The 24,492-nt window shown below is 43.6% G+C and overlaps 1 protein-coding gene across 6 annotated transcripts in view; it reads left to right on the top strand.

Moving 5' to 3' along the window:
* Positions 1–763: 763 nt before the first annotated feature.
* PLEKHM3 (pleckstrin homology domain containing M3) overlaps positions 764–24,492 on the top strand; it is a 171,241-nt gene continuing 147,512 nt past the window's right edge. For all 6 annotated transcript variants that reach the window (XR_011472395.1, XR_011472396.1, XR_011472394.1 and 3 more), the window contains exons 1-2: positions 764–897; positions 22,039–22,950. Coding sequence is in view for 3 of the 6 variants with exons in the window: in XM_070421986.1 (XP_070278087.1) it covers positions 22,344–22,950 (607 nt within the window). In the remaining 3 variants the exon portion in view is untranslated. The remainder of the gene's footprint in view (positions 898–22,038; positions 22,951–24,492) is intronic.

Below are 24,492 nucleotides of genomic sequence, written 5' to 3'. Positions count from 1 at the left end.
CTCACCTGCCAGTGTTTCTGTTCTGCTGGGAATCTGAATGGGGGTTGAAGATCCCCCTCAAAACCACCCCCTTTCACCATCTGGCTGCAACACCCAAGGCCAGTGAAAACTGGTTTTCATCTCAACTCCAGCTTGAAATGAGAAGCAATCTCCCGGGTCTAATAGTCCGAGTTTCAGAACACTTTTCTGAGTAATTCTCTTAGACTAGGGAGCTGCTAAAATGGGTCCCATGCAAGCATGGAGCAGAGTGCGGAACCTCGGAAGGAAGGGGGCGAGGGTGGGTGGGCGGGAGGTGATCAACCAAAGACCTGGTATGCACATATGCATAACCCACGGACACAGACAATAGGGCGGTGAAGGCCTGGGGCGGGGGCGGGCTGGAGGAGGTCAATGGGGAAAAGGGGGGACACAGGTAATACATTCATCAATCAAGATAAAAATAAATAAAAATGGGTCCAGGCCCTGGTAGGGTCCAAGTGAAATTTTCCAACTGCAACACAGCATTTGGGTGTGGGGAGGAGCGATGAGGAGACTCGGCGGCACATGACATTGTTTTCAACATGTGAGTGATGCACACCGACGAGGAAAACAAAGAGGGAGGAGGCTACAGGGTGTGGCCCGCCGGCGGCTGGTCCTTGGGCAGGAACGAGGGCTTCTCGGCCTGGAACCTTGTGCTGCGGGTCGCGCCGCCCGGGCTGCTGGGGGGAAGCTTTTCCGAGTGGGACCGTGAGCCGCGCTGGTAAACAGAGCGCCGGTCGGGGAGGGTTCGCTGCCGGGCGGGGATGGTTCGCGGCCGGGCCGGGCTGTCACCGCGAGTCGGGCGGGTCTGCAAGCCCAGCCCGAGCCGGGAGTGGACGGCAGGCCCGGCAGGTGAAGGGCAGGAAGCGGCGGGGCCAGGTGAGCATCTGCCAGCGTCTGGGCAGCCTGCTGGCCGCTGGGGGCGGGGCGGGGAGGGCAGGGTGGTAAATATCCGAGCGCTCCCCGGGGCAGCGGTGATGATCTCGCTGTTTCTTCCAGGCGCTGTTTTTTTTTTTTTTTTTTATTTCATTCGGGAGGCTGCACTAAGATGCAATGGGTGATGGGTGAGGGGAGACTCCCTGGTGCCTCGTCTGCTCGTTCGTATGGACTCGGTGTGTAAGTGGAAGGCAGTGCCATTGCTGGTCCTGTTATGTTCGTTGTCTTCAGCCCCCACCCCCAACCCCAACCCCGCCCCCACCCCCACCCCCGGGTCCAAGAAGCCAAACCTCAGCAGAGCTTTGACCTCACATCAAGCTGGGCTCCCTGAGACCCAAGTGTTCTTCCTTCTGTCGACTCCGCTCACTTTTAATGTAAAATAAATGCAGCTGTGTAACCGACGGCAAGCATGGCTTGGTCTCCTGTGAGAGAATTACTAAGCTAAAAAAAGCAGGATAAGGGAATTTCAGACCCTCTCCTCCCATGGAACGGGTTACTACCAAGGTACACACGTGGGTGACACGTTAGGACTGATCTAGAGTTGTGGCTTGCAAAGCAGGACAGACTTGAATTTCCCAGGTGAAACAGATTGAGCTGTGTGCTGTTGTCAACTTCTTGGGAAGTTTTCATCCTCCTTTTCTTTGCTCCTCCTTGGAAAAGAGAAACACCTGGGTGTTTTTTTTTCTGTAATATTTTCATTTCAGCCGTCACAGTGAATTGTGATTTGTATTCATTCGTAAGTTATTTTATTATAAACTACCACGTGCAAGTTATAATTGGAGTACCTAAAATAAATACAGGACCTTTTTTTTGTTTGTTTGGTTAACTTCATGAACATGCCTGAACCATCATTGGGCTAAAAGGTCAGTAGACATGTAGTTCCTTGGTCATATGTAGCTCCTTTTAGTTAGTGGAAGAATATTCGGTTACATTGCACATAGAGAAGTGTTTTAAATGTACACATCAAGGAAATACTGTTGATGCCTGATGACGTCTCTATGGTGAATATAGTTTCACAATGTAGTGGTTGATAGCAGGAACTAGCAAGCCAGATTGGGTTTGAATTCCTTCGTGGTGACTTCCCATTTGTAATCTTGGACCATTTACTTACTGCGTTTCTTACTCTGTAGAATGGGGATAAGAACAGTACTGATCTCATAGGATTGCTATGAGGAATAAATGCGTTAACATCTTTAAAGTACTTTGACCGTGTATGTAGCAATTGCTATATGCGTGTTTGTTAATAAATACATAAAATAAAAGTAAAGCAGTGTTGAAAGTAAGATGGTGGTAGCTGTTATGCCCAGATTTCAGGATCCCCAAGAGACCATCAGGGAGCCAGCTGAGTCCGATGCAAAAGCATAAGAGTCTTTATTCGAGCTAGCTTGGGCTCCCCATCTACCACACTCGCCGGCGCAGCAGCAAGAGGCAGAGAGAGAGAGAGCTTTGTGTGGAGCGGGGTTTTATAGGGGGGTTGGAGTAAGGGGAGGAGAGAGGACTGTGGGCCCTGCCCATTGGCCAGGCGCAAGTCGGTGTCTTGTTACACAGGATGTGGTCGTATCTGTGGCGCAAATTTCCCTTGATTATCATTGGTTAGTTTAAAGAAATCCTAGGTGTGGCTAGCAGAGGCTTGGGCTTCCAGGAAGAAGCTCCTTGCTGAGCACATGGCTGCCCCAAAATGGAGGATTCGGGGCAAGATGGAGGGCGTAGCCCTAGCCCTTTCAGTAGCCAGGAGCTGGGGAAGAGGGGGGTAAAATGCAGAATAGTTAACCTGGTATAGAGTTTCCATTTTGCAAGATGAAGAGTTGTAGAGATTGGTTGCACAACAGTGTGAATGTACTTAACGGTACTGAACTGTACACCTAAAACGGATTTAGATGGCAAATTTTATATAATGTGTATTGTAAAAGTTTCCCCATGATTACAAATTTAAGAAAGTACCCGTGTTATCAAAGTTATGTATTAGCACACAGCAACCCCATCCACAGTTGCCTTTGCCATCGTGAAAATGCAACTCTGGCGGTCATCAGGAAGATTCGTTTATTCGGCAAATGCATGCCAATTAAGACATCATTAAGAGCACAAGCAAATTACAAAAAGATAGTGCCTAAGAGTCTATGGCAGGCACAGTTCTAGAAATGCCCCTATCCCAAGATTGCATGCCCTAACCCCAAGAGCCTGTAAACATGATGAAATATCCCTTGAATGTGTTTTATATGGCACACTTAAATTTAGGAAGGGGACATTATTTGGGTTGGCCTAATGTAATCACAGGAGCCCATAAAAGTAGAGAGTCTTCTCTGCCTGGGCAAATCAGAGAGATTTGAATCTGAGAAGGACTGACCCTGCTGTTGCTCTTTTGAAGATGGAAGGGACACTTGCGAAGGAACAGGGGCCACCTTGAGAAATGTGGGGGGCCTCGAGTTGCTGAGGGTTGCCCAGCATGGAAACTGGAACCTCAGACCTAGGGCCACAGGTAACTGGAGTCTGCCAGCAAATTGATGGAGCTCAGAGCTGGATTCTGTGGCTGTGCCTTTCGTTAAAGGCCCCTCCTGGCCAACACCTTGATTGCAGCCTTGAGGTAGAGACCCCAAGGAGAAAATGCAGCCACGCCCACCTAGATACAGACCTCCAGAACTGTGAAATACAAAATGGGTGTTGTGTGAAGCCACTACGTTTGTGGAAATGAATTACGTAGCAATAGAAAACAAATACAGACTCCAGCAGAAACACGGGCAAAAGACAGGAACAGGCTATCCATAGAGAAGAGAATGAAACGGCGCGTAGACATATGAACAAGCTTTCTCTTACCATTAATCAAAGAAATGAAGTTGAAGCAATAGCAGGTACATTTTTCCAGCATTTATGTTTACATAGATTTTTAAAAATTATAGCTCCCCACTTTGGTAAGTGTGCAGTGGAGCAGACACTCTCAGCTGCTGTGAGGGGTTTACAACCTTTCTGAAAAGGTTGTTGGCTCAGTGTATGAAAAACTTCACTAATGTTCCTACCCCTTGATCCAGTAATTCCACTTCTAGCAATCTATCCAAAGGACCTTATGACAAATGTTTTAAAAATGAATTTTCACAAATGTTTTAAATGTTTTGGTTTGAAAAGTCAGATATTGAAAAGTCTAAATGCCCAACAGCAGGGGAACAGTTGAAACAAATTATGGTATCATCAAAAGATATGGTGTTATACAGACATTTAAAAAGATATTTATGCAGAATTTTAATTATGGAAAGGTGTTTACAAATTATTGTTAAATGGAGGACAAATAGGATGCCGTGGTCGGCAAACTGCGGCTCGCGAGCCACATGCGGCTCTTTGGCTCCTTGAGTGTGGCTCTTCCTAAGCCTTAGACAGTGATGGTGAACCTATGGTTGATTTTTCTTTGTTAAATGGAATTTAAATATATAAAATAAATATCAAAAATATAAATCTTTGTTTTACTATGGTTGCAAATATCAAAAAATTTCTATATGTGACACGGCACCAGAGTTAAGTTAGGGTTTTTCAAAATGCTGACACGCCAAGCTCAAAAGGTTTGCCATCACTGCTTAGGAGTACCCTAATTAAGTTAATAACAATGTACCTACCTATATAGTTTAAGTTTAAAAAATTTGGCTCTCAAAAGAAATTTCAATCATTGTACTGTTGATATTTGGCTCTGTTGACTAATGAGTGTGCCGACCACTGGATAGAGAACTGTATTACAGTATGTTCTCAACTATGTTTAAGAAAAAACAACCAGAAAGATGTACCTACGTAAGAAAGGGCCCACTGAATAAGCACCGTTTATTTCCTCTTTTATACTTTTCTGTATTTTCAAAATGTTGAACGATGAACATGTAGTAGTTTTTTATGATCACAATGGTCTGTAAACATTATTTTGAAAGCAGTTAAGTCTCTGTGCTTTGGGGAATACAATGCATCTAAAACATTGTCTAGTTCAAATAATGGAGAAAATAAAAATCCATTAAGTAACTTAAATATGTGGCAGAAAGTGATTCGCCTGAGATCAGACGAGATCGGGCACGTTCACAGTGGTATGGCCACTGAAATTGATTCTTTTAAAAGAAAAACTGTGAGATAGGAAATAATAAATATTGTTGGAAGATTGGAAATAAAGTTGGATAACTTATTTCTTAATAGAGTGATCAGTGTGGTAGAAGGATCACTGGATATCATACTGAAATAATAGGAAAGGAAGGTACATGGTTGAATTTTTATTTAAAGTGTTTGTTTTTCCATAGATGGATTTTAGGCTTTGGGCTCTGGACCTTGGTTACCTATACAAGTGGAAAATAAAGAACTATGATGGATATGTAACCTTCTGCAAAAGAAAAAAGAAAAAATGAAAACTCTGCATGTTATGTCTAGGAAAACCAAGCTGGACCTAGGCCATTAACATTTTCATTAAAAAAATCCAAAGCAGCCCAGCTGGTGTGGCTCAGTGGTTGAGCACTGACTTATGAACCAGGAGATCGCAGTTCGATTCCTGGGAAGGTCAGGGCAGGTCAGGGCACGGGCTCGATCACCAGTGTGGAGTGTGCAGGAGGCAGCCAATCAGTGATTCTCTCTCATCATTGATGTTTATATCTCTCTTCCTCTCTGAAATCAATAAAAATACATTTAAAAAACCCCAAAACATCCGAAGCTAATATTGTATCAGATACTTGATATGCTCTAGTCCAGGTTAATCATGTGTGGAGCCCAGTTACAGTACTTGAAGTCAATTAAGAAGCAGGCAGGTGTATGGATGGGTGCTACTCTCATTACTTGCTTCGGAACACCTGGTTTTAATAGAAACCTTGGGCAGGTGTTTTTAGAAGACTCTTCTCTCTAAACCTTGGTTCTCAACCTTGGCTGCACATTAGAATCACCTGGGAATCTTTTTAAAATCCTGATTTCTGGGCCTCATCCTCCGGAAATTCTGTTTCCTTGTTACTAATGTTGTGGCTTCACCCCATAACAAAGAAACAGAATTTCCGGAGGATGAGGCCCAGAAATCAGGATTTTAAAAAGATTCCCAGGTGATTCTAATGCGCAGCCAAGGTTGAGAACCACTGCTCTAAACCATTTGGAGGGATATCTAGCAAGAATTGCTTCTTTCTTTTTCTTTTAGGGTAGATTTTGTATTTGGTTTATCAGGAGCCAAATGACATGCCAGTTTGGAGCTTCTGGTGCAGGCTAAGTAATTCAGAGGACTGAGGACTGAGAAGGTGATAAAAATGACCGCCAGTAGTCAATTCCATGCATGATGTTTGCTCTCTTTCATTGGCCGCTGTAGGTATTACCAAGCAGACAATAAAAAGCCCACATAATTTATTTTCGTTCTGACAATAAGGTAAGAACTTTATTTGGTCCATGAGTGTAATTAATTTTGACGGCAACATGAGTCATGAGCAGAAATCAAAGTCAAAATATAGAGGCTATTGCATTGAGATATCAGGCTTGCTTATTTTCATTAACATTTTGTTTGTTTTTCAGATACTCATTAACTGTTAATTTGAGTTATGTGTTTCAAATTGGATTCCCAGGTTATATGCCACCTGAGTGTGGTAGAGATTTATTTGTTCAGTTATCTTGATTAGCGTAACCAGTTTATAATTCAGTACAAACTAAAGCTGCCTGTTCTGCCTTATCTGGTTTGCGTTTGGACGTTTATCTAACTGGAAATATGCTAAATATCCACTTCACCTTGTGGTCTGTAGATGTGATTATAAATGTACATTTTCAGTCACAGAACAGGAGCATATAGGTTAGAAAACATCAGAAATGTGACCAGCACTTTTTATGCTCCAGGAAATTAGCTGAATGATCTCCTCCCAGATGTTCTTGGTCCATTTTTATCAGCACTTTAACTTTTCCAGAACAGTTTCTCTTCTGCCTTTAGGGACTCATTGATTAAACATGTAAGAATTGAGCACTTGTTTTGTGCCATGGCACAGAGCTCTTGAACTTGAAGCTAGGAATACAATATTGAACAAAATAGGCCCATTCTTGCCTTCATGAAGCTTATCATCTAGTGGGGCAGACAGACGAGTCATCAGGCCATTTTACCCAGAGTGAGAAATATGATAATTGAGGACATCAGGGCGCTACAGGAGCACATAAGAGGGACGACCAAAATGGACATCCAAGTTGCGTGCCTGTGTGTTGCAGGAAGGTGTGAGGAGAGGGAGATAAAAGAGAGAAGCCCAGGAGAGTAAGTGGCCATGAGCCCCTACAGGCAATGTTAAGGAGTGTGGTTTATCCAGAAGATAACAGGGTTTTAGTTTTAGAAATGGCTCAGTGTGGCAAATGGATTCGTGAAGGGCAAGACTGACTGCCAGAAGACAATGGTGGTGTCTGAACTAAGACAGTAACGAAGGAGAGCAATGGGTAGATTTTGCAGATCTTGTAGAGGCAGAATCAGTATGACCAGCTGATCTGGAGTGATTGTGGGTGAAGGAGCCAGAAGGTGACGTTCATCTTTCTGGAGTGGATGATGATGCTCTTCACTATACGGAGAGTGCCAGGGGGAGGGGGAGAGTGCCAGGGGGAGGGGGAGAGTGCCAGGGGGAGGGGGAGAGTGCCAGGGGGAGGGGGAGGATGCCAGGGGGAGGGGGAGGATGCCAGGGGGAGGGGGGCGAGTGCCAGGGGGAGGGGGCGAGTGCCAGGGGGAGGGGGAGGGTGCCAGGGGGAGGGGGAGAGTGCCAGGGGGAGGGGGAGAGTGCCAGGGGGAGGGGGAGAGTGCCAGGGGGAGGGGGCGAGTGCCAGGGGGAGGGGGAGGATGCCAGGGGGAGGGGGGAGAATGCCAGGGGGAGGGGGAGAATGCCAGGGGGGATGAGGAGTCTGGTTTTGTGCCTGTTAGGAACTAGGAGACAACCAAATGCAGTTGCATATGTGAGTCTAGAGTTCAGAACAGTACGTTCCTCATCTACCACGTGGATTGTAGCTGAAGCCACAGGAATAGAGAAGACCATTCAGGAAGAGGAACTTATTAGGAGGGTCACGGGGGAATGGAGGAATGCCTTCATTTATGATATGGGCAGAGGAAGGAGCTCCTGGAAGGGACTGAAAGGAGCACCCAGAGATAAAGGAGAAATACCAGACCGACTGTGTCAGTGAATTCACGAGAGCAATGCAAAGAGTGGGTGTTCAGTAGGCCAAATACTGCTGAGAGGTCAGTCAGGAGGGGGGTGGAAAGTCTCCTGGGTTTAGCAACAAGGAAATTGTTAACCCCTGCCTGTGCCGTTTCAGCCGGGCAGAACCAGATTGCTTCTGGGGGAGAATGAATGGGTGGTGAGAGGTGGAGTCAGAAAATATAAAGAGTACATTTCAAGAAACTTAGAAGAAAAAGGGAAGAGGGAGAAGTGTCCTAGCTGTGGAGGAACTTGGGGGACAAGGGAGGGTATTACTTATTTATTTTTTTCTCCTTTAAGAAGAGACACTCCATTTGAGTCATCCTGCATCTTGTACCCTGGCATCCCTTCACTCCAGGACCACTAGGAAAGCCGATGCATAGCAACTCATGCTGCTATGTGCACAGTGCAGGAGGGACCCTTGACTAAATTAAAACCTTTTCCCAGAGCTTCCTGAACTCATTGCTCTCACCACTCTCTTCACCAGTTAGTTGGTTTATAATGGAAGGAAGTGAAAGAGAATATGGTGACCCTTTCCTTGGGACCATATAGAAAACCCCCATTACCATCCTGTACACAAAGCACTACATCCTTTCATTTGATTCACACTCCAAAACAACCTGTGAAGAAGGTAAAACCTGAAATTCAGGTTCAAGTGACTCGCCCAGAATTCTGCATCTGGTACTAGTGCATGGAAGGTTCAAGCTCAGGTGTTCTAATTCCAGATCTTCTGATCCAAAATAATTGCCCTTCATTGAAAGTTAGATATGATGCCTATATTTTCCCTGTAGTGGGGTCATATGAAACCCTGGGCTTATTGTCTTCTAGTACATTTAAGAAATAAGACTGAAAGTTGTGTGTCAACTTTGTTATTTTGTTTATACACTGATATTTCACCCCCCCATCAACCCCCCACCCCAAAAAAAGTTACGTTGGTTTTAGAAGGAGGCAGTTTATTTGGACATGCCTGAATACTCAAAATGTGTTTGAATTATCTGTAGTCACATCTGATTTGAAACTATTTCTTTTAATTCTCTTGACACAAACACTTATTTCCAGGTTTTTAAAAAGCAAACATTTTTACAAGTGTTTGTATTTATTGGCTAAATGAAAAATGATGTCTTAGGGAAACATTAGTAAAAGGTTTGTGCAATTAGGACTATGCAAACATTTGCAAAAGCACTTGTTTGGCCTAAATGAAATCAGTTATTATACCCTTGCAGGCATTCCAAATATTGTGTCCAAGGTCACTAAGAGAATCGAGGTTAGCTATTCAGAGAACAGCCCTTTATTCTGTTTGTTCAGGGACCTCTTATCCACCATTCCAATGACACAGAAGTATTACAGAGGTGATTTTTTTTGGTAAATTAAGTATAAACTCTCCCTGGGTATAAAGATGATATTTAGCAATTAACTTTTAGAGTTGTGGGATTAACAAACAGTAATATTTAAAAATCAACATTAAAGTTGCTGGTGTTTGACACTAAAATTCAAATCATGTGTGTAAATTTTTAGCTGTGTTATCTCAAAGCAATTTGCTATGAATTGTGACAGGACTGTATGTGCATTTTAAAGATTTTTAAAAATTGATTTTTAGAGAGAGAGTAAGGGAGAGGGAGAGGAAGTGCGAGCGAGACATCTATCAGCTGCCCCTTGCATGCACCCCACCGGGGATGGAGCCCGCAACCTGGGCGTGTGCCCTAACTGGGAAGCGATAGGGAAGTGAACTGGCAACCTTTGGGTGTACTGAATGACACCCAACCACTTGAGCCACACTGGCCAGGGCTATGTGTGCATTTTAGAGTCTTGCTTCCACTCACTTATTGGCCATATGACCTTGAACAATGTACTTTATTTCTTAAATCTCGATTTCCTTATCTGTAAAGTGGTGATGATAATACCGGCTCTCTAGTAGGGTTGTTGTGAGGATTTACCAATATAATGCAGAGAAAGGGCTTACCATAATGACTGCCCTTCAGTAAGTACTCAGTAAGTATTAGCTGTGACCTTTAATCTTGGTCTTGGCTTAGGAATTATAAGAACTATCTTTATTGTTCTTATTTTATTAAATACGTCATTCTACATTTAACACGTGTCCATCCACATTGAAGGAGTCCCAACTATCATATGCCTATCATTCTAATGTCAGATCAAAACAGTTAAGGAAATATGGGCCAATCAGAGTTCCAGAGCACAACTCCAGAATGCTTACACGCTGCAGGGTTGTTTGGTAAAAATTCATTCCATGCTAATAATAGTCCATAATAAAAGAAATTTAGACCCAGATTTGGAGACAAAAGTATAGTTTCTACTGTCTTCTTCATACCTTGTAAATTTTTCCTTTATCCCATATGATGGGCAGAGGTTTTTCGGGCCTTCACGTTGTACATAGTAAAATAACAAGGACGCATCCTGCTCTTTTGCCTTACCTTGTCCTTATCTTCGAGGGTCAAAGACGGTATTTTGTCTGCCTTTGCCAGCCTTGCTTTGCCTTTGTAGCCAACGTTATTGTCACAGATTAATTCCAAAAGGGAGGGGTCATGGATGCAGCCCATCACCACGGAGTGTATCTGTCCTTTCGAATGAGAAGTGAGTCACCTTTTGATCTTATCATGGGCTGTCTCTCTCCAGGGGCATTTAACAAAGACCCAGGCTTAAGTTTTTTAGCAGGTTCAAGTGTAGCAGAGAAAGAAAAAAAATCAGTTAATTACCTCTCGTGTACATTCACCATGAATACCCACAGGAAGCCGTTTTGTAAATATGTGCTAACTTACAAGCTGGTTGTTGTTTTGAAGGTTAGAGTTGTAAGTAGTCTTCCCCCTGCTAACCAACTGCAATGACCTAAGGAATTGAAGTCAACAGGAAGTGAGACGATTATTCATTTCCTCTAACATCCAGCAAAGGCCTTCTGTTAAGCAGGTGTGTCTGTGGGTCAGAAAGACTTGGACAGCTTGTGAAGAAGCTCTCTGTACTCTTGCCTCCCATCTGTACGGCTGTTAGTTCACTCCAAACTCTCTCCTGGGTGGGACCGCTGGAGCTATTACTGTTGGGACAGCTTCAGGACGGAAGCCCCATTGCTTTAGCAGGTACATTGGTTCTGTTTGTTTCCTTTGTCTTTGGTTTCTTTCAACTGAAGTCATCTATATGAAGACATATTATGATGTCATTTAATTGTGTTCTGTCACTTAAGACCCTTGCTTTATTGTCCCTTGCTTAGTGATGATTCCTTGGTTATATACCCATTTTGTTTACTTCTGTGGAAGCACATTTTACATTTGGTTTTGTGTTGTTTCCCATTAGCTAACTCGAGGGCAGGAGCTGTGTTTTGTGTTCCTAGCATCTAGCATAGTGTTTGGGTACTGGGCCTGGTCCATCCTCTTGTAAATGCTTGTCGAGTGTAAGTGGTTGTGTGGTTAGGATTCAGCTAGCTTCTAATAGGGATGGGAATTGTTTTTGATTTTACAAAGAACTTCACGTGCATTACCCACATTTGTGCTTCACATCTCTCTAAGGTAGATGTGGGCAGGCCTTGGCAGGATTTTCATTTTGCAGATAATAGGGGCCCAGAAGCACTGAGTCAGCCTGACTTGCTGGAAGTCATTCAGCTTAGAAGGCAATGCGAGGACATGAACCCTTTTCTGGTGTCAGAAATTTGTGTTCTTGCCATTGCTACACCTCTGTCCCACTGAATAAACTCAAAACTGGGAAGCTCACACATGGTTTGGATTTAACCTTACTTCTTGTTTGTGGTCCTTCTAACAAAAGTGATTCAAAAGGTAATTGAACTTGGGTGGCTCACAGGACTTGGTAATTAGACAGGGGTTCCAGGAACTCTTTTTTCTTCCCCATAGGGACTTCATTCGACTATAGATGAGTCATCTTGATCTCTCTTTCATCATCTTTAAAATAGTCCTGCTGCTTTATTCACCTCTCTCTGGTGAGATGACTACATGTATTTATCAAGAAGTATATCAACGCCCAGCTGGCGTGGCTCAGAGGTTGAGCATTGACCTATGAACCAAGAGGTCATGGTTGGATTCCAGGCCTGGGTTGCAAGCTCATCCCCAGTAGGGGGTATGCAGGAGGCAGCCAATCAATGATTCTTTCTCATCATTGATGTTTCTATCTCTCCCTCTCCCTTCCTCTCTCTGAAATCAATAAAAATATTTTAAAAAAGAAGCATACCAAGCAGTGTATAAACTACTCTAAACCATGCGTGTGAAAGTGGTTATTCTCAGTAAAGCCAAGTGATTTTTGCTCAGGTTAACTAATTTGAGGAGTTTGTGAGAAAATTGGATTACATTCAGTTCTGTATTGCGCTTGGAAATGTAGTCACCAGTACTCGGGTTCAAGTAGAAGATTCTAAGAAGTTATATGAGCTGATGACATCTTTAAATCTAAAGCTACTTCCCTAGCTCTTTTTGGGTGTTTTGCATATCTGGGTCTCAGTGTACCTCCTTGGGGGTGTCATTACCTTTGTTGTTGTAGTGTGTCACATGTTCAGCCCAGGCCAGCTGGCTTTGCTTGCTCAGGGGGCACCTACATGGACACGGTCAGTTATTCCCTGTTGCAGTTGGAGGCTGATTGTAGCAACATGTGGTTGTTATGATGGAAATTTTCACCGTCTTCATCTCAGTCCTGGGAAGAAGATAATTTGAATGGCATTTCGGTTTGTTTTTGAATCACTGTTCCCTGCCATGGAGGTAAAGGGAAATGGAAAACATGGACTCTGCATTTTTGGACACTTACATAACTGAAGTCTGTCTTGTTTCTAAAAGCAGGACATTGGAACTTGTTGGTTTTACAAAATGGGTTTCCCAATCAAAAGCCTTGGCTCTTCAATCCGCGGTTGACCTAGGGGCGGAATAACATCACTGCCTTCAATAACAAAGCAATCTGAGATTTGAAGTGCCAGGCTTATATTTAGTTTGGTTTCTGGGAAAACATCTTGGGGCATCAAATGCCTCAATGATTTTGCAAGTGGCAAACAACAAGCAAGCGCAGAGATGCACTGAAAATGCTTTAAGTGGATTGTCTGGGGGTATTTCAAAGGAACATCCCCTTACGGGTGTTAGAAAGAGCTAGAGCTCGAAGTCGCTGGAAAAGGAGACCAGCTAAGCTGCTGATTTGGAGTGGTTTACAAAATAGCCCCCAAGTGCAGCCTCGGTGCTTTTGTTTCTGTGAAAGGTCTGAGTGAGGTCTTTTGCTACCCGACCTTTGCCATGTTATTTTTAAACCTGGTTTCAATAGCTTACAAGCTTTCTCTACCAAGAAAAAATTTAAAAGCTCAAGTCAACATAATATTTTGGAAAGCATGTCAAATTTTACTTCAGTGAGCTTATAATAAATTCACATATGCTTTTGTCAGAAAACCCAGAGTGGTCTTTATATTTACAGTTGTCACTGCTGTGCAAACACACTCTCTATGCAGTTGTTCATTCAACAAATACTTACCAAGCACCCATTGTGCCCTGGCCATACTTCTAGGCCCCTTGGACGATTATAAAAATGAAATAGGGTAGAATTGCTGTTCTCAAGTTGATGTAAGTACAGTAGGGTAGGTGTGTGACTTTAGACAGTTTATATATCTCTGGGCCTTAGTTTCTCATCTGTAAAATGGAGATAATAGTACTCACATTGAACATTGTGAGAGTTAGAGATATAAAGTATCAAGCGATGTAACCGGCACAAAATAGGTTTTTGATAAATTATATAGTAAATGTGATCATCATTTCAGAAAGAACAGGCAGCATGTGGTAAATGTGTTGGGGGCAGTACCAAAGACATGTGGATGTTTAAAGAGAGAGCAGACTGTTTTAGGGTCAACAAATGCTTGTGGAAGAGTGGATAGCATTGGAGCTTGAAGAGTGTACCTCAGAGATGACTGTAGGCAAAGTCTTGGAGTTGAGAAAGCATGACATTTGAGAAATAGCATTCTAGTTTGGAGGAAAAGAGTATATTTTATGGAAGAGAAGTGGGAAGTTGTACAGGCAAGTGATGTCAGGATTGTGAAAGGCCTAGAGCGGCAGGTTAAAGAGTTGGACATTGTGGTCAATGGAAGCTTCATTAAAGGATTTTATTTGCTACCGTCTCCCAGTGTCTAGTACTTTGTCCAGCCCTTCGAGAGCACTCGGCAAATATTAATTGAATGAATAACTGAGTATGATTTTAGACAAATTGAGCTTAATTTGGCCATGAGAATGCCAGGGTAGATTCGTCCCACAAGTAGTTGGGACCAGAGGTCAGGCCTGAGATTGAGACTGAAGGTGGACATTTGGGAGGCTTGAACATAGAAGTATTGTTGAAGTCACAAGTCTGGATAAATTGACCAGAAGAACCACATGCAGCTGTAGTGGGAGAAGAGAGCTTAGGCACTGTCCCCATTTGATGAGGGGACCAGTAAGGACAGGAGGAAGATGGAGACTGAGAATGAGAGGGAGACTGAGAGTGTGGCATCTAAAAAACCCAGGGGGAAATGTTTGCAGAGGTAGGTTAATAGCATCAAGGAGGGTCAGGACTTTGAATGGATGTGTAAGGAGGAGGTCAGGGTAGCTGGAGAAGAGACGTTCAGTCAAGTGGCGTCAGGGTGTAAGGTGTAAGTGGCACAGCACACTCTGCAGCATTTCTTTCTTTTGTCGTTAGTATTTGCCAGTATTTGCTTTTTGAGCGTACATTTAAACAGCGTGCCCAAACTGTGTATATAATCTGATTCCAATGAAATATTGGACAAAAACACACCTATTGATTTATTCTCTGAGTTATGGGATCATGACTGATTTTTCTTTTCTTTCTCATATATGTCATTATTTTCCAGAGTTCCTATAAGTATTTATTACTTTTAGAACTGGAAAAAAACACTACAAATTATTTTTTAATGTTATACTCCTTATGCATTGTATGTCAATAAACATCTCATTTATTGAAACTTGTATACAATGTAGCCACATTTTAAAAACATTTTTATTGATTTCAGAGAAGAAGGGAGAGGGAGATAGATAGATAGAGAGAGAGAGAGAGAGAGAGAGAGAAAGAAACATCAATGATGAGAGAGAATCATTGATCGGCTGCCTCTTGCATACCCCACACTGGGGCTCAAGCCCACAACCTGGGCATGTGCCCTGTCTGGGAATCGAACTGTAACCTCCTGGGTCATAGGTTGATGCTCAGCCACTGAGCCACACCGGCTGGACACAATGTAGGCATTTAATGTTCTCTCTAGGCCTATGAAAATGGGATCCCACCTGTGTTTCTAGCTGTCCTTTTCTGAAAGACTCCTGAATGCTTCTTACGAGGTCTCCATTGGTACCGTTTCCTTATCGGCTGCTTGTGGCTTATCTGTACTTTACCGATGTGCTAACTTTATCTTTATGACAAAAACCACCATGAAAAATCATAACCTCTTGAGCCTCATGGTCCAGAAGTGTCATCCTACCGGGTCAGATCCTCTTGTGGCAGATCCTTCATATTACGTCATTTTAGAAAATTCTCAGTCGGCCACAGGTTTAACCAAAGTGAAGAACATGTGAGAGCCACATTGCTGACCATTCTTGCAATCACCCTTGATTTGAAAAGGACTGGCAGAAACAGTTCATCCTGGGTGTCCTTGGCATTGCATTCTTCTCCATAGTCTCAGCACCCATTCAATTCTGATCACAAGCCGTTTAGTCATGGCGGGCGGGGGGTGGGAGGGGGGGGCGGGCGGGGGAGCCAGCACTTTTACCCAACAACTTGGGAGAACATGGCATCTCTGTGTGGGGGCCGGGCTGGTCTCACTGCTCATCTCTGCTTCTGCCTCTGTGTGGGAGGACTGCTGGATTCATCCTGTTGATTAGCCTTGCCCAATGAGCATGTAGACAGCAGATTTCCTTGTCAGACAATAGCAATTCACTGATTCTCCATCCTGTTGCCTTCTGATGCATACATGGCTTCTTGGGTTTGAGCTTTGATTACCACCCTAACCAATGGACCTCAGCTTCTCAGTCTATTAAATAGAGGAAATAACCCTTTTTACAGAAAGAGTATTCCATACAGAAATAAGGTGAAATATCTATAGATCATCGAGTTGGGCTGAAACCAGTGTATCATCAGCAGTTGGTTGCTGACTGCGTTACTTGGGCTGACGAACCTTTCCCGGGAGGGAGAGACCAGGAGCACCTGGTTGTTGAATGGGTGAGGCCCAGTGGCGTGTGTCATAATTATACGTCAGTTTACAGTTTTTAAAGGCATGTTTGGACAGCTACCTCGTGAATGATCCACAGGTGAAGCAACTTGATATTAGCAACTGTATTGAATACAGGTAGCTGAGTGAGGCACCCGGGGGTTAATGGTTTGCCCGAGGCCACCCAGTGTGTGGTTGGTTGGGCCAGATTTGGAACACAGTCCTAATTAGCTCCCGATTTCCAGTTTTGTGCTGAGGTAAACCACACTGCACCCACACACTGGTTTTACCCAATTCACTTTTGTCAGAGGGAGGTACTCTTCATATTTTGCCTTGTCCAAATATGTTGTTATTTATTTTTTAATGAATTAATTTCAAAACCTGATGAGGCAAGCTAGTAGAAGGTGTTTACTCATAGATTTGAAATTTGGCATTAGACCCTTGTAGCAAATTTAAGGGCTGTTCATCCTAATACAACATAATAAAATACTGACAAATACGGAAAATATGAAATTCCAGAACAGGTAAGGGTGGTAAACAGAGCCCAAAGGGATGAAGAGGTAGAATAGAGATTCTATCGGAGGGTCAGGAAGGCATTGTGCCTGCTCTCAGGTAGCTCAGAGTGCAGGGTGGGGTCAGGAGAGACTGTCGATTGAGTACAATGTGGCAAACCCAGGCTGCTCTGTGAGCCCGAGCAATTTGGAAGGCTCCCAACTAGGACCGAAGCGTGGAGGAGTAAAACCACGAGGTGAGTGTTGGTCAGGAGCTGCCAGTTGGAGAGGTGGAGAGGTCGTGAAGGGCCATGACCTTCACTCAGAGGAATAACAATACATTCATTCCACCGTGTCAGCTTAGAGCCTTTTTGTGTGTTGGGTACTATTCTACGCACTTGGGATACTTCAGTGAACAAAATAAACATAAGCGCCTGTCCTCAAGGAGCTTATGTTTTACTTGGAAGAGAGAAACCCTGAACACTAAGTGGTGTGTTAGGTCAGTAGATGAATAGGGGAAAAGGGCCCAGCCAGGTGATTAACATGAGCAGTAGTAGTAAGTCATGTTGACAGTGTCAACCTGGATATGACAAGAATGGTTTTACCCAGGGGTCCTCAAACTTTTTAAACAGGGGGCCAGTTCACTGTCCCTCAGACCGTTGGAGGGCCGGACTATAGTTTAAAAAAAAAACACCTATGAATAAATTCCTATGCACACTGCACATATCTTATTTTGAAGTGAAAAAACAAAACGGGAACAAATACAATATTTGTATTTGCATGTGGCCCACAGGCCGTAGTTTGAGGACCCCTGGTTTTACCTCTCAGAACATAGAGCCCTAGTCCAGTCAGGAGAAAAACATCAAACAAATCCATTGACCAGTAGTCATCAAACTGTAAGTTCGTCAAAAACAAGGAAGTCTCCTGTCATAGCCAAGAGGAGGCGAAAGAGACATGAGAACTGATCCCATGCGGTATCCTGGATGGGATCCTAGAACAGTAAAAAGATAGTAGGGGAAAATGGAGGAAATCACAGCAAAGTAGGAACCTTAGCTGACAACATGTATCAATATTGCTACATTAATTGTGATAAAACGTACCAGACCAATGTAAGATGTTACATGGAGGAAACTGGATGTGGGGTGTATGGGAATGCACTGTACTATCTTTGCAATAATTCCATAAATCTAAAACTGTTCTAAAATTAAAAGTTTATTTATTTTTTTTTTAAAAAAAGGCAGGATAAGGGGAATGAGAACTCCAGGGCAGAGATATGTGTTAAAATTTTAAATAGGGTGGTCAGGATAGGCCTCATTGAAAAGGTGACATGAACAATTATTTAAGGAAAGAGTTGGCCATGTTGACATCTGGGGAATAGCCAAGGCAAAGACCCTGAGGTGAGATGTGTCAGCAAGTTTGAGAACCAGCAGGAGGCCAGTGTGGCCAGATGGGAGGGAAGGTGGAGGGCAGAGGGAGTATGAGGTCATAGAGGAAAGATGATGGTGCTGACTGGGCAGCAAGAGGCTTTTTAGGCTCATTGCTCGTGTATCCTGTGCCAAGAACCATGCCACGTATTGCCTTGTTTAATTCTCTCAACTGTCCTAGGAGAGAGGTATTACTAACTTGTTGATTTTGCAAATGAGAAAACTGAGAATATAAAGGTTAAGTAACTTATTGAAGTCTCCTTCCTCCTGAGCCCCAGAGTTGTCACTGCTGACCTCTGCCGCCTCTTAGGAGGCTGGACTACATCGTCTAGGCCACAGGGGTAGAAATTTAATCTCTTTTGTTCACTGTTGTATCATCAATGCTTAGAACACAGTCGCTGCTTCAGAAAACATGTATGGAATGAATAAATCACTGCTACTCTCAGTAACTCTTTTTATCTATTTAATTTGTACTGTGCAAATACAGGCAAAGACTTGGATTTGTCACACTGGTCTGTTATTTCATTTATTACACTACTAGAGGCCCGGTGCATGAAAATTTGTGCACTGGGGGGGGGGGTGTCCCTCAGCCCGGCCTGCCCCCTCTCACAGTCCGGGAGCCCTCAGGGGATGTCCTACTGTGGGGAGTGGGCGCAAGGAGCGGGTCTAAGCTGCAGTTTGGCCTCCCTCTGCGGGAGGTGACCGGCCAGCCAGCCGATCAGGGGAAGGCGCCACCCCCATCACCCCACTGCTGCTACCGCCGGCCACCACAGCTGCCTGTCCTCGGCCCTTGCAGCCACTGTGGCTTTGTCTGGAAGGATGTCCGGCTGTCTGGTCTAATTAGCATATTATGCTTTTATTATTGTACAAGTACTAATTTGGGGTGGGGCTGTTGTTAAAGCAGTAGTTGTCTTTATTGTTTATTGCTAGAGATAATCATGATGTGGTGAGGGCTGTAAATCAGAGGTACTGACAACAAAGCAAAAAGGAGAAAAAGAAAACAAGGTCAAATGATTCTAAAGATAGCCACTCAAAAAATTCATTCATTTGTTCAACAAATACTTATTGAGCTGCAGTTGTGTCTGGGGGTCCAAGGGTGAACAAAATAGACAGTTGCTGCCCGAGGGGATGTTGACATTGAAACTGTGATGTGTGTAACTTACGGAAGTACAGGTGCCATGGAAACCTAAACAAGGACTTTAACTTAGTCTGGGACACCAGAGAACGCCTCCCTGCGGAAGTGATGAGTCCTGATTATTGGTTGCTGTGTGACATACTACTCCCAAACTTTGTGCCACAATTTATCACCCTCATGGTTCTGGGTTAACTGGGCTCGGCTGGAAAAACCTCATTTGGGATCTCCTATGCGTTACAGTTAGGTACCAACTGGGGCTGGAATCCTTGGAAAAACCACTGGGCTGTCATCCAAGACGGTTTCTTCACATGCGTGTCTGGTGCCTGTGCTTTAATATGTGGCCTGTGTCTACTGTCTGTTTCTGTCCTCTATCAAGGCATTTAAAAAATATATATATTTTTTTATTTCAAAGAGGAAGGTAGAGGGAGAGAGAGATAGAAACATTAATGATGAGAGAGAATCATTGATCAGCTGCCTCCTGCACGCCCCCCACTGGGGATCAAGCCCACAACCTGGGTATGTGCCCTTGACTGGAATCGAACCTGGGACCCTTCAGTCCGCAGGCCGATGCTCTATTCACTGAGCCAAACCAACTAGAGCCATTTTTTTTTTAACTTATTTTCTTAGGTGCATCATGATAGACCGAGCCTCTTTAGGACGAGAAGTGTGTCTTATTCATCTTTCCATCTTTAGTGTCTTGATTCTGGTGTGACCTTATTAAGTGATGAAAGGAGGAGAGATGAGTGATTTCCAGGATGCCCTGTTAAACAGCACAGCGTTGAAATGGTTTTAAAGTTGAATTGCTACTACCCTTTCATGAGGACTAAATGAGGCAATGCGTACAGAAGTGTCCTTGGGACCTCTCACTCTCTCTGGACCGCAATGTCTCCTGTGAAAGGTGGGGGTTGAAAGCATGATCTCAAAGGCCTATGGTTAGTTTAGAACATGTGGGATAGAAGTGTTCCCCAACCCAGGAGTGCTGGCCGTCAGTGACTCTTTGCTTCTCACCAGTCTGTGAATGCTCTTCTCACAAGCAAAGAGCACAAAGGGTATGCTCCTAGATATTTTGATTAGAACAAGGAAGGAAGGAGGGAGGGAGGGAGGGAGGGAGGGAAGGAAGGGAAGGAAGGAAAAGAATTACTTGGAAGGTATTTACTCTCTAGTGTGATTAAAGAACTTGATACTGAATTGTAAGCACTGGGTAAGAAAAGCAGCACCCATAATATAATCTTAGATGAATAAGTGCTCTCTGCACCTTGGTGCCTATTGTATAAAATGGGAAATGTATTTTTGTTATTATATTTATTTGAAATTATAGTAAAGAAAGAACTAAAAGCTTTAAGATTTATTATGTATTTCTTTTTTTTAGCCTCTCACACAAGATAAAACTGAAAACAAAACCCCACGTTTCAGAATTACAGAAGTAGTGAAACCCTGTTGCATAGTTCAGGGGGCTCCAGTCCTCTTGGAGACATGGGAAGCAAAACCGTGTCTGCAGTTAGAAAAATATTATAACCGCTTTCATCTCCAAACCTTCAATCTGTGCCTTGCTTCGTGAGTGATGACAAATAAATATCAAAATATAAAAGTAGACAAATTCACTGTCATTATCGATTTACAAGGTTAACCACAGAGTTCGGTGAACTCCAAACCTCCTTGATACATTTAAAATAAAGGGCTGTAATACTAGTTTTGTTTACATACAGTAAGCAATGTAGATTGGTGCTGTTGATTGAAATGTAACGGTTTAATGACCTAAGTGCTAAAAGTGGTTTTAATTAACCATAAAATGGTGCCTTTCTAAAAAAGAAAACACATCTATGTACTTTTGAAGCAGCTTGCAAAGGAGTTGTAATTGCTTAATTTTACCTATTTGTAAGTAGGTGGTGGTGGTGGGGGGAAGCTCTTGCCTCATTGTTGTTGTTTTTTGGCAAAAATACAAAGGTATATGTGGCTATTGAGTACATGAAATGTGGCTAGTTTGATTGAGGCACTTTATTTGATTTTAATAAACTGAAATAGCCATGTATGGCTAGTGCCTACTGTAGAGGACAGCCCACTGTCAAGGTCTGCTCTAACTTGCCCTGGTCCTGCAGGTCTACGGTTTCCCAGAGAGAGTGAGTTAATGCTAGGATTCATTCTGCTCAGCCCAGAGGCTGGCCCTGTCCTCCTGGGCCAGTCCTCACAGCCTCCTTCCAGGAGGACTGGAGGAATTCTGAAGTCCAGAGTCATCATTAGGTACTACATAACCTAAACCTAGGAAGCACAGTGCAGGGACATTCAGGTTTAATGAAAGGACAGATTCTCCCTCTCTACTTCCCTCTTGTGCCTTTAAACCTAACAGATTATCAGTGCTTTCAAGGTTTGTGAAAGGACTCATGCATTTATGACTTGCAGACTGATTACCATAGAGGCCCAGTCAGAGAATTCCTAGTCTTTTTTGCTTACTATTTTAGGTCAACATATCACAGAGATTTGCCAGGGCAGTCTTTTCACAATTGCTCTCAAAGGCTTCTCTGTGTGAGTAAAAGCTATTGACCTTAATTCCCCTTATCAGGAGTTCCACTCAGCTCTGTGTAAGTTCTAATACAAAGCGGCGAGTGATGTGGAACTTGACAGTGGACCTTCTGTGTAGATGTTGTGCACCTTTGGGCGGGAAAGATGGGGAATTAATTGGGCAGATTTGTATACTACAGAATACAATGAACTATGTATCAACGTTGTCCTTTTTGTTATTTTTTTCCAGGTAATTAAGGATGGCCATGACCCTGCTTTGACGAGCACTTCCTGTTGTCTTTACAGAGATCTCACTGAAGAATAATCCCAAAGGAACATTTGTCTCCTGGCACCTTTGTTATTGGCCATTCTCAGCTTTTAGTGAGTGGGAAGACACCAACCACCCTTATGCTTGGCCTGTTCCAGGCAGCGAATGAGGTTCCTTCCATTGGTCCCCAGAACTCTGTTGCCCAGAGCATCTCTCTGTTGGGCAAATGCTCATGAAGCCGTTTCCTGAGCCAGCGTGGGAGGCAGAGGCCTCTTAGAGCCTGCAACATGGAAGCTTTGGAAGTGGATGATATCAGCCCGGCCCTGGAGGTTACTGAGGATTTCTTCAGTACTTTTGACAGCAAACTAGAGAAGGCTGTTCAGCAAGCAGAGGTTTATGGGATCCAGGAAGTCCCTGAACTGGTGGGGCATGAGGTACTCAGTAACATTACAGACAATGGTGCTATCAGAAGTGTTGCCTCCCTAGGCGAGGGGGGCATGCTTTGGGACCACTGTCAGACCCGGTTCTTAGAAACCAAAGTTCAAAATGTCTTCCCCACCAAAGAACAGTTTATGGTCCAGAAAGGGATGGCCCCAGATAATCTCTCCTGGATGGAACAAAAGGAAGCATCAACCTTTAATTTTTTCAACATCTGTCAGCGTCGGAGGGACAGACCTCGTTCTGTGAATGACTTGTTGGATGAGACCACTACCTTTAAGCCAGGGCATGCTCGATCAAGGTCAGATGTTACCCAGGTGGACTGGAGGGTGATCCTCAAGACCACGCCTTTGCAGCAGCAGCCGCAACAACCATCTGTTCAGGGCCCTCACTTCACCAGGCTGTCCTTCCTGTCGCCCTCACCAAATAAGATAGAAGATGCTCAAGGAAACACTGGTATGTTTTTATATCTGATTGCTGTTGAACAACTGCTGATTTTCCTTTGTGTCTTTTACATTTGCTCAGAAGAATCTTATTCTCCAGTATCCATGCCTGGCTATGCTTACTTAAGCTTCCTCTTCCATTTACGTTCACACTTTATCCTACTTCAAGTCTATAGTCTTATCTTCATGGGGCGGGGGGGGGGGGGGGGGGGGGGGGGAGGGGGGGGGCGCTGAGTGAAAGAACAACTCTGGTGAATTCTTCCTTTCTAGTCTTGTATGTGAGAATCAGAGCTCTCATAGGGAATGTAGCATTTTTCCTTTGAACATTGTGTGATACTGTTTCTTCACTTCAGGAAATGTTCATCAGATCACACATTGGGTGCAGCCTTGTGCCATGAAAGGGTTAAAGGTGTGTGAAGACACAATCCCTGCCATAAAGAACTTCTCCTTTAGCTGAGGGGATCAGACACAAAGACTCAAGAAGGCACCCAGTAGTGAGAGAAAGTAGATGGTCCACTGGAATGTTTCCGAGGGAACTTCTGTTTTCCTCTCTATTGTTGGGATTCTTTGGATGAGTGAGCGACAGCGACTGAAAGAGCATGGAGAAAGGAGAAAACTCCCTAGGCTGGGCTTGTCAGGAAGGGCTTGTGAGAGGCATGGAACTTGAGCTGGACCTTGAAGGACACGAAGATGCAGAAAGGGTCTCAGTAGAGGACACCTGGTCAGGATTATGGTATGAGAAAGGGGAAGAGATGGGAGGTGCAGAGACATCAAGTCAACCCTTGTGAGAGGAGCAAATGGTCCCATGGCGGACAGAGGGAGGAAAAGGTGGGAGAGGTTTGTTAAGACCTCATAGTGTAGAACCTTGAATTTATTTTTTCCCCATACTTTATACACATACATGCACTCATGTACTGTATATAAATATAGTCATGTACTCACACATGAATTTCCTCTTCTGTGAGACATGGTAAACCATCTCTCTGTTTCCCTCAGCATTTTCTCTCAAGATAACCTCTTTTGTATAGGATATCCATTTTTTTTTAACTGATGATTCTTCAGTTACCCTGCTTAACTCTTAATTTAGATTGAGCTGCTCAATTAACTGGGGAGACTAATTTATCTACTTACCTGCTATTTTAGTGTTACTTCAATCCTCTACCATTGCTTGGTATGCCGTTGGTACATTTAACATTATAATAATAAAACTTAGTTTATAAGTGCAACTTGAGGCAAGGATATAATTTAGTGTCTGTTAAGGAAAGGCAGCATTCCCGTCTGTAAGGTGCTGCCTTTATTTTTATATCCAGTTCAAATCCATCCTTTTTAAATACTTTTCTCCACTCAAATTTATGACTTGTGATTTCTCCTACTTTCACCAGTCCTCTGTAACATCTAGCCAAGGGTGGAGACCATCGGAGTAAGAAGAAAACGACATTGTAAAGCACAGCATGTGGTAACTGATTAGACATTAGGGACAAACAAGTTTCTGGGACCCCAGTGCCTGGAGAATGAGAGCTCTGCCTTGAGTCCAAGTACAAACAGGTGTGCTCCT

Source organism: Myotis yumanensis, unplaced genomic scaffold (genome assembly GCF_028538775.1).
Source record: "Myotis yumanensis isolate MYYU_CA2020_CCGP unplaced genomic scaffold, mMyoYum1.0.hap1 SCAF_8, whole genome shotgun sequence".
Taxonomy (NCBI): Eukaryota; Metazoa; Chordata; class Mammalia; order Chiroptera; family Vespertilionidae; genus Myotis; species Myotis yumanensis.
The sequence above is the reverse complement of the archived record's forward strand: the minus strand, read 5'-3'. Positions and strand labels throughout refer to the sequence as shown.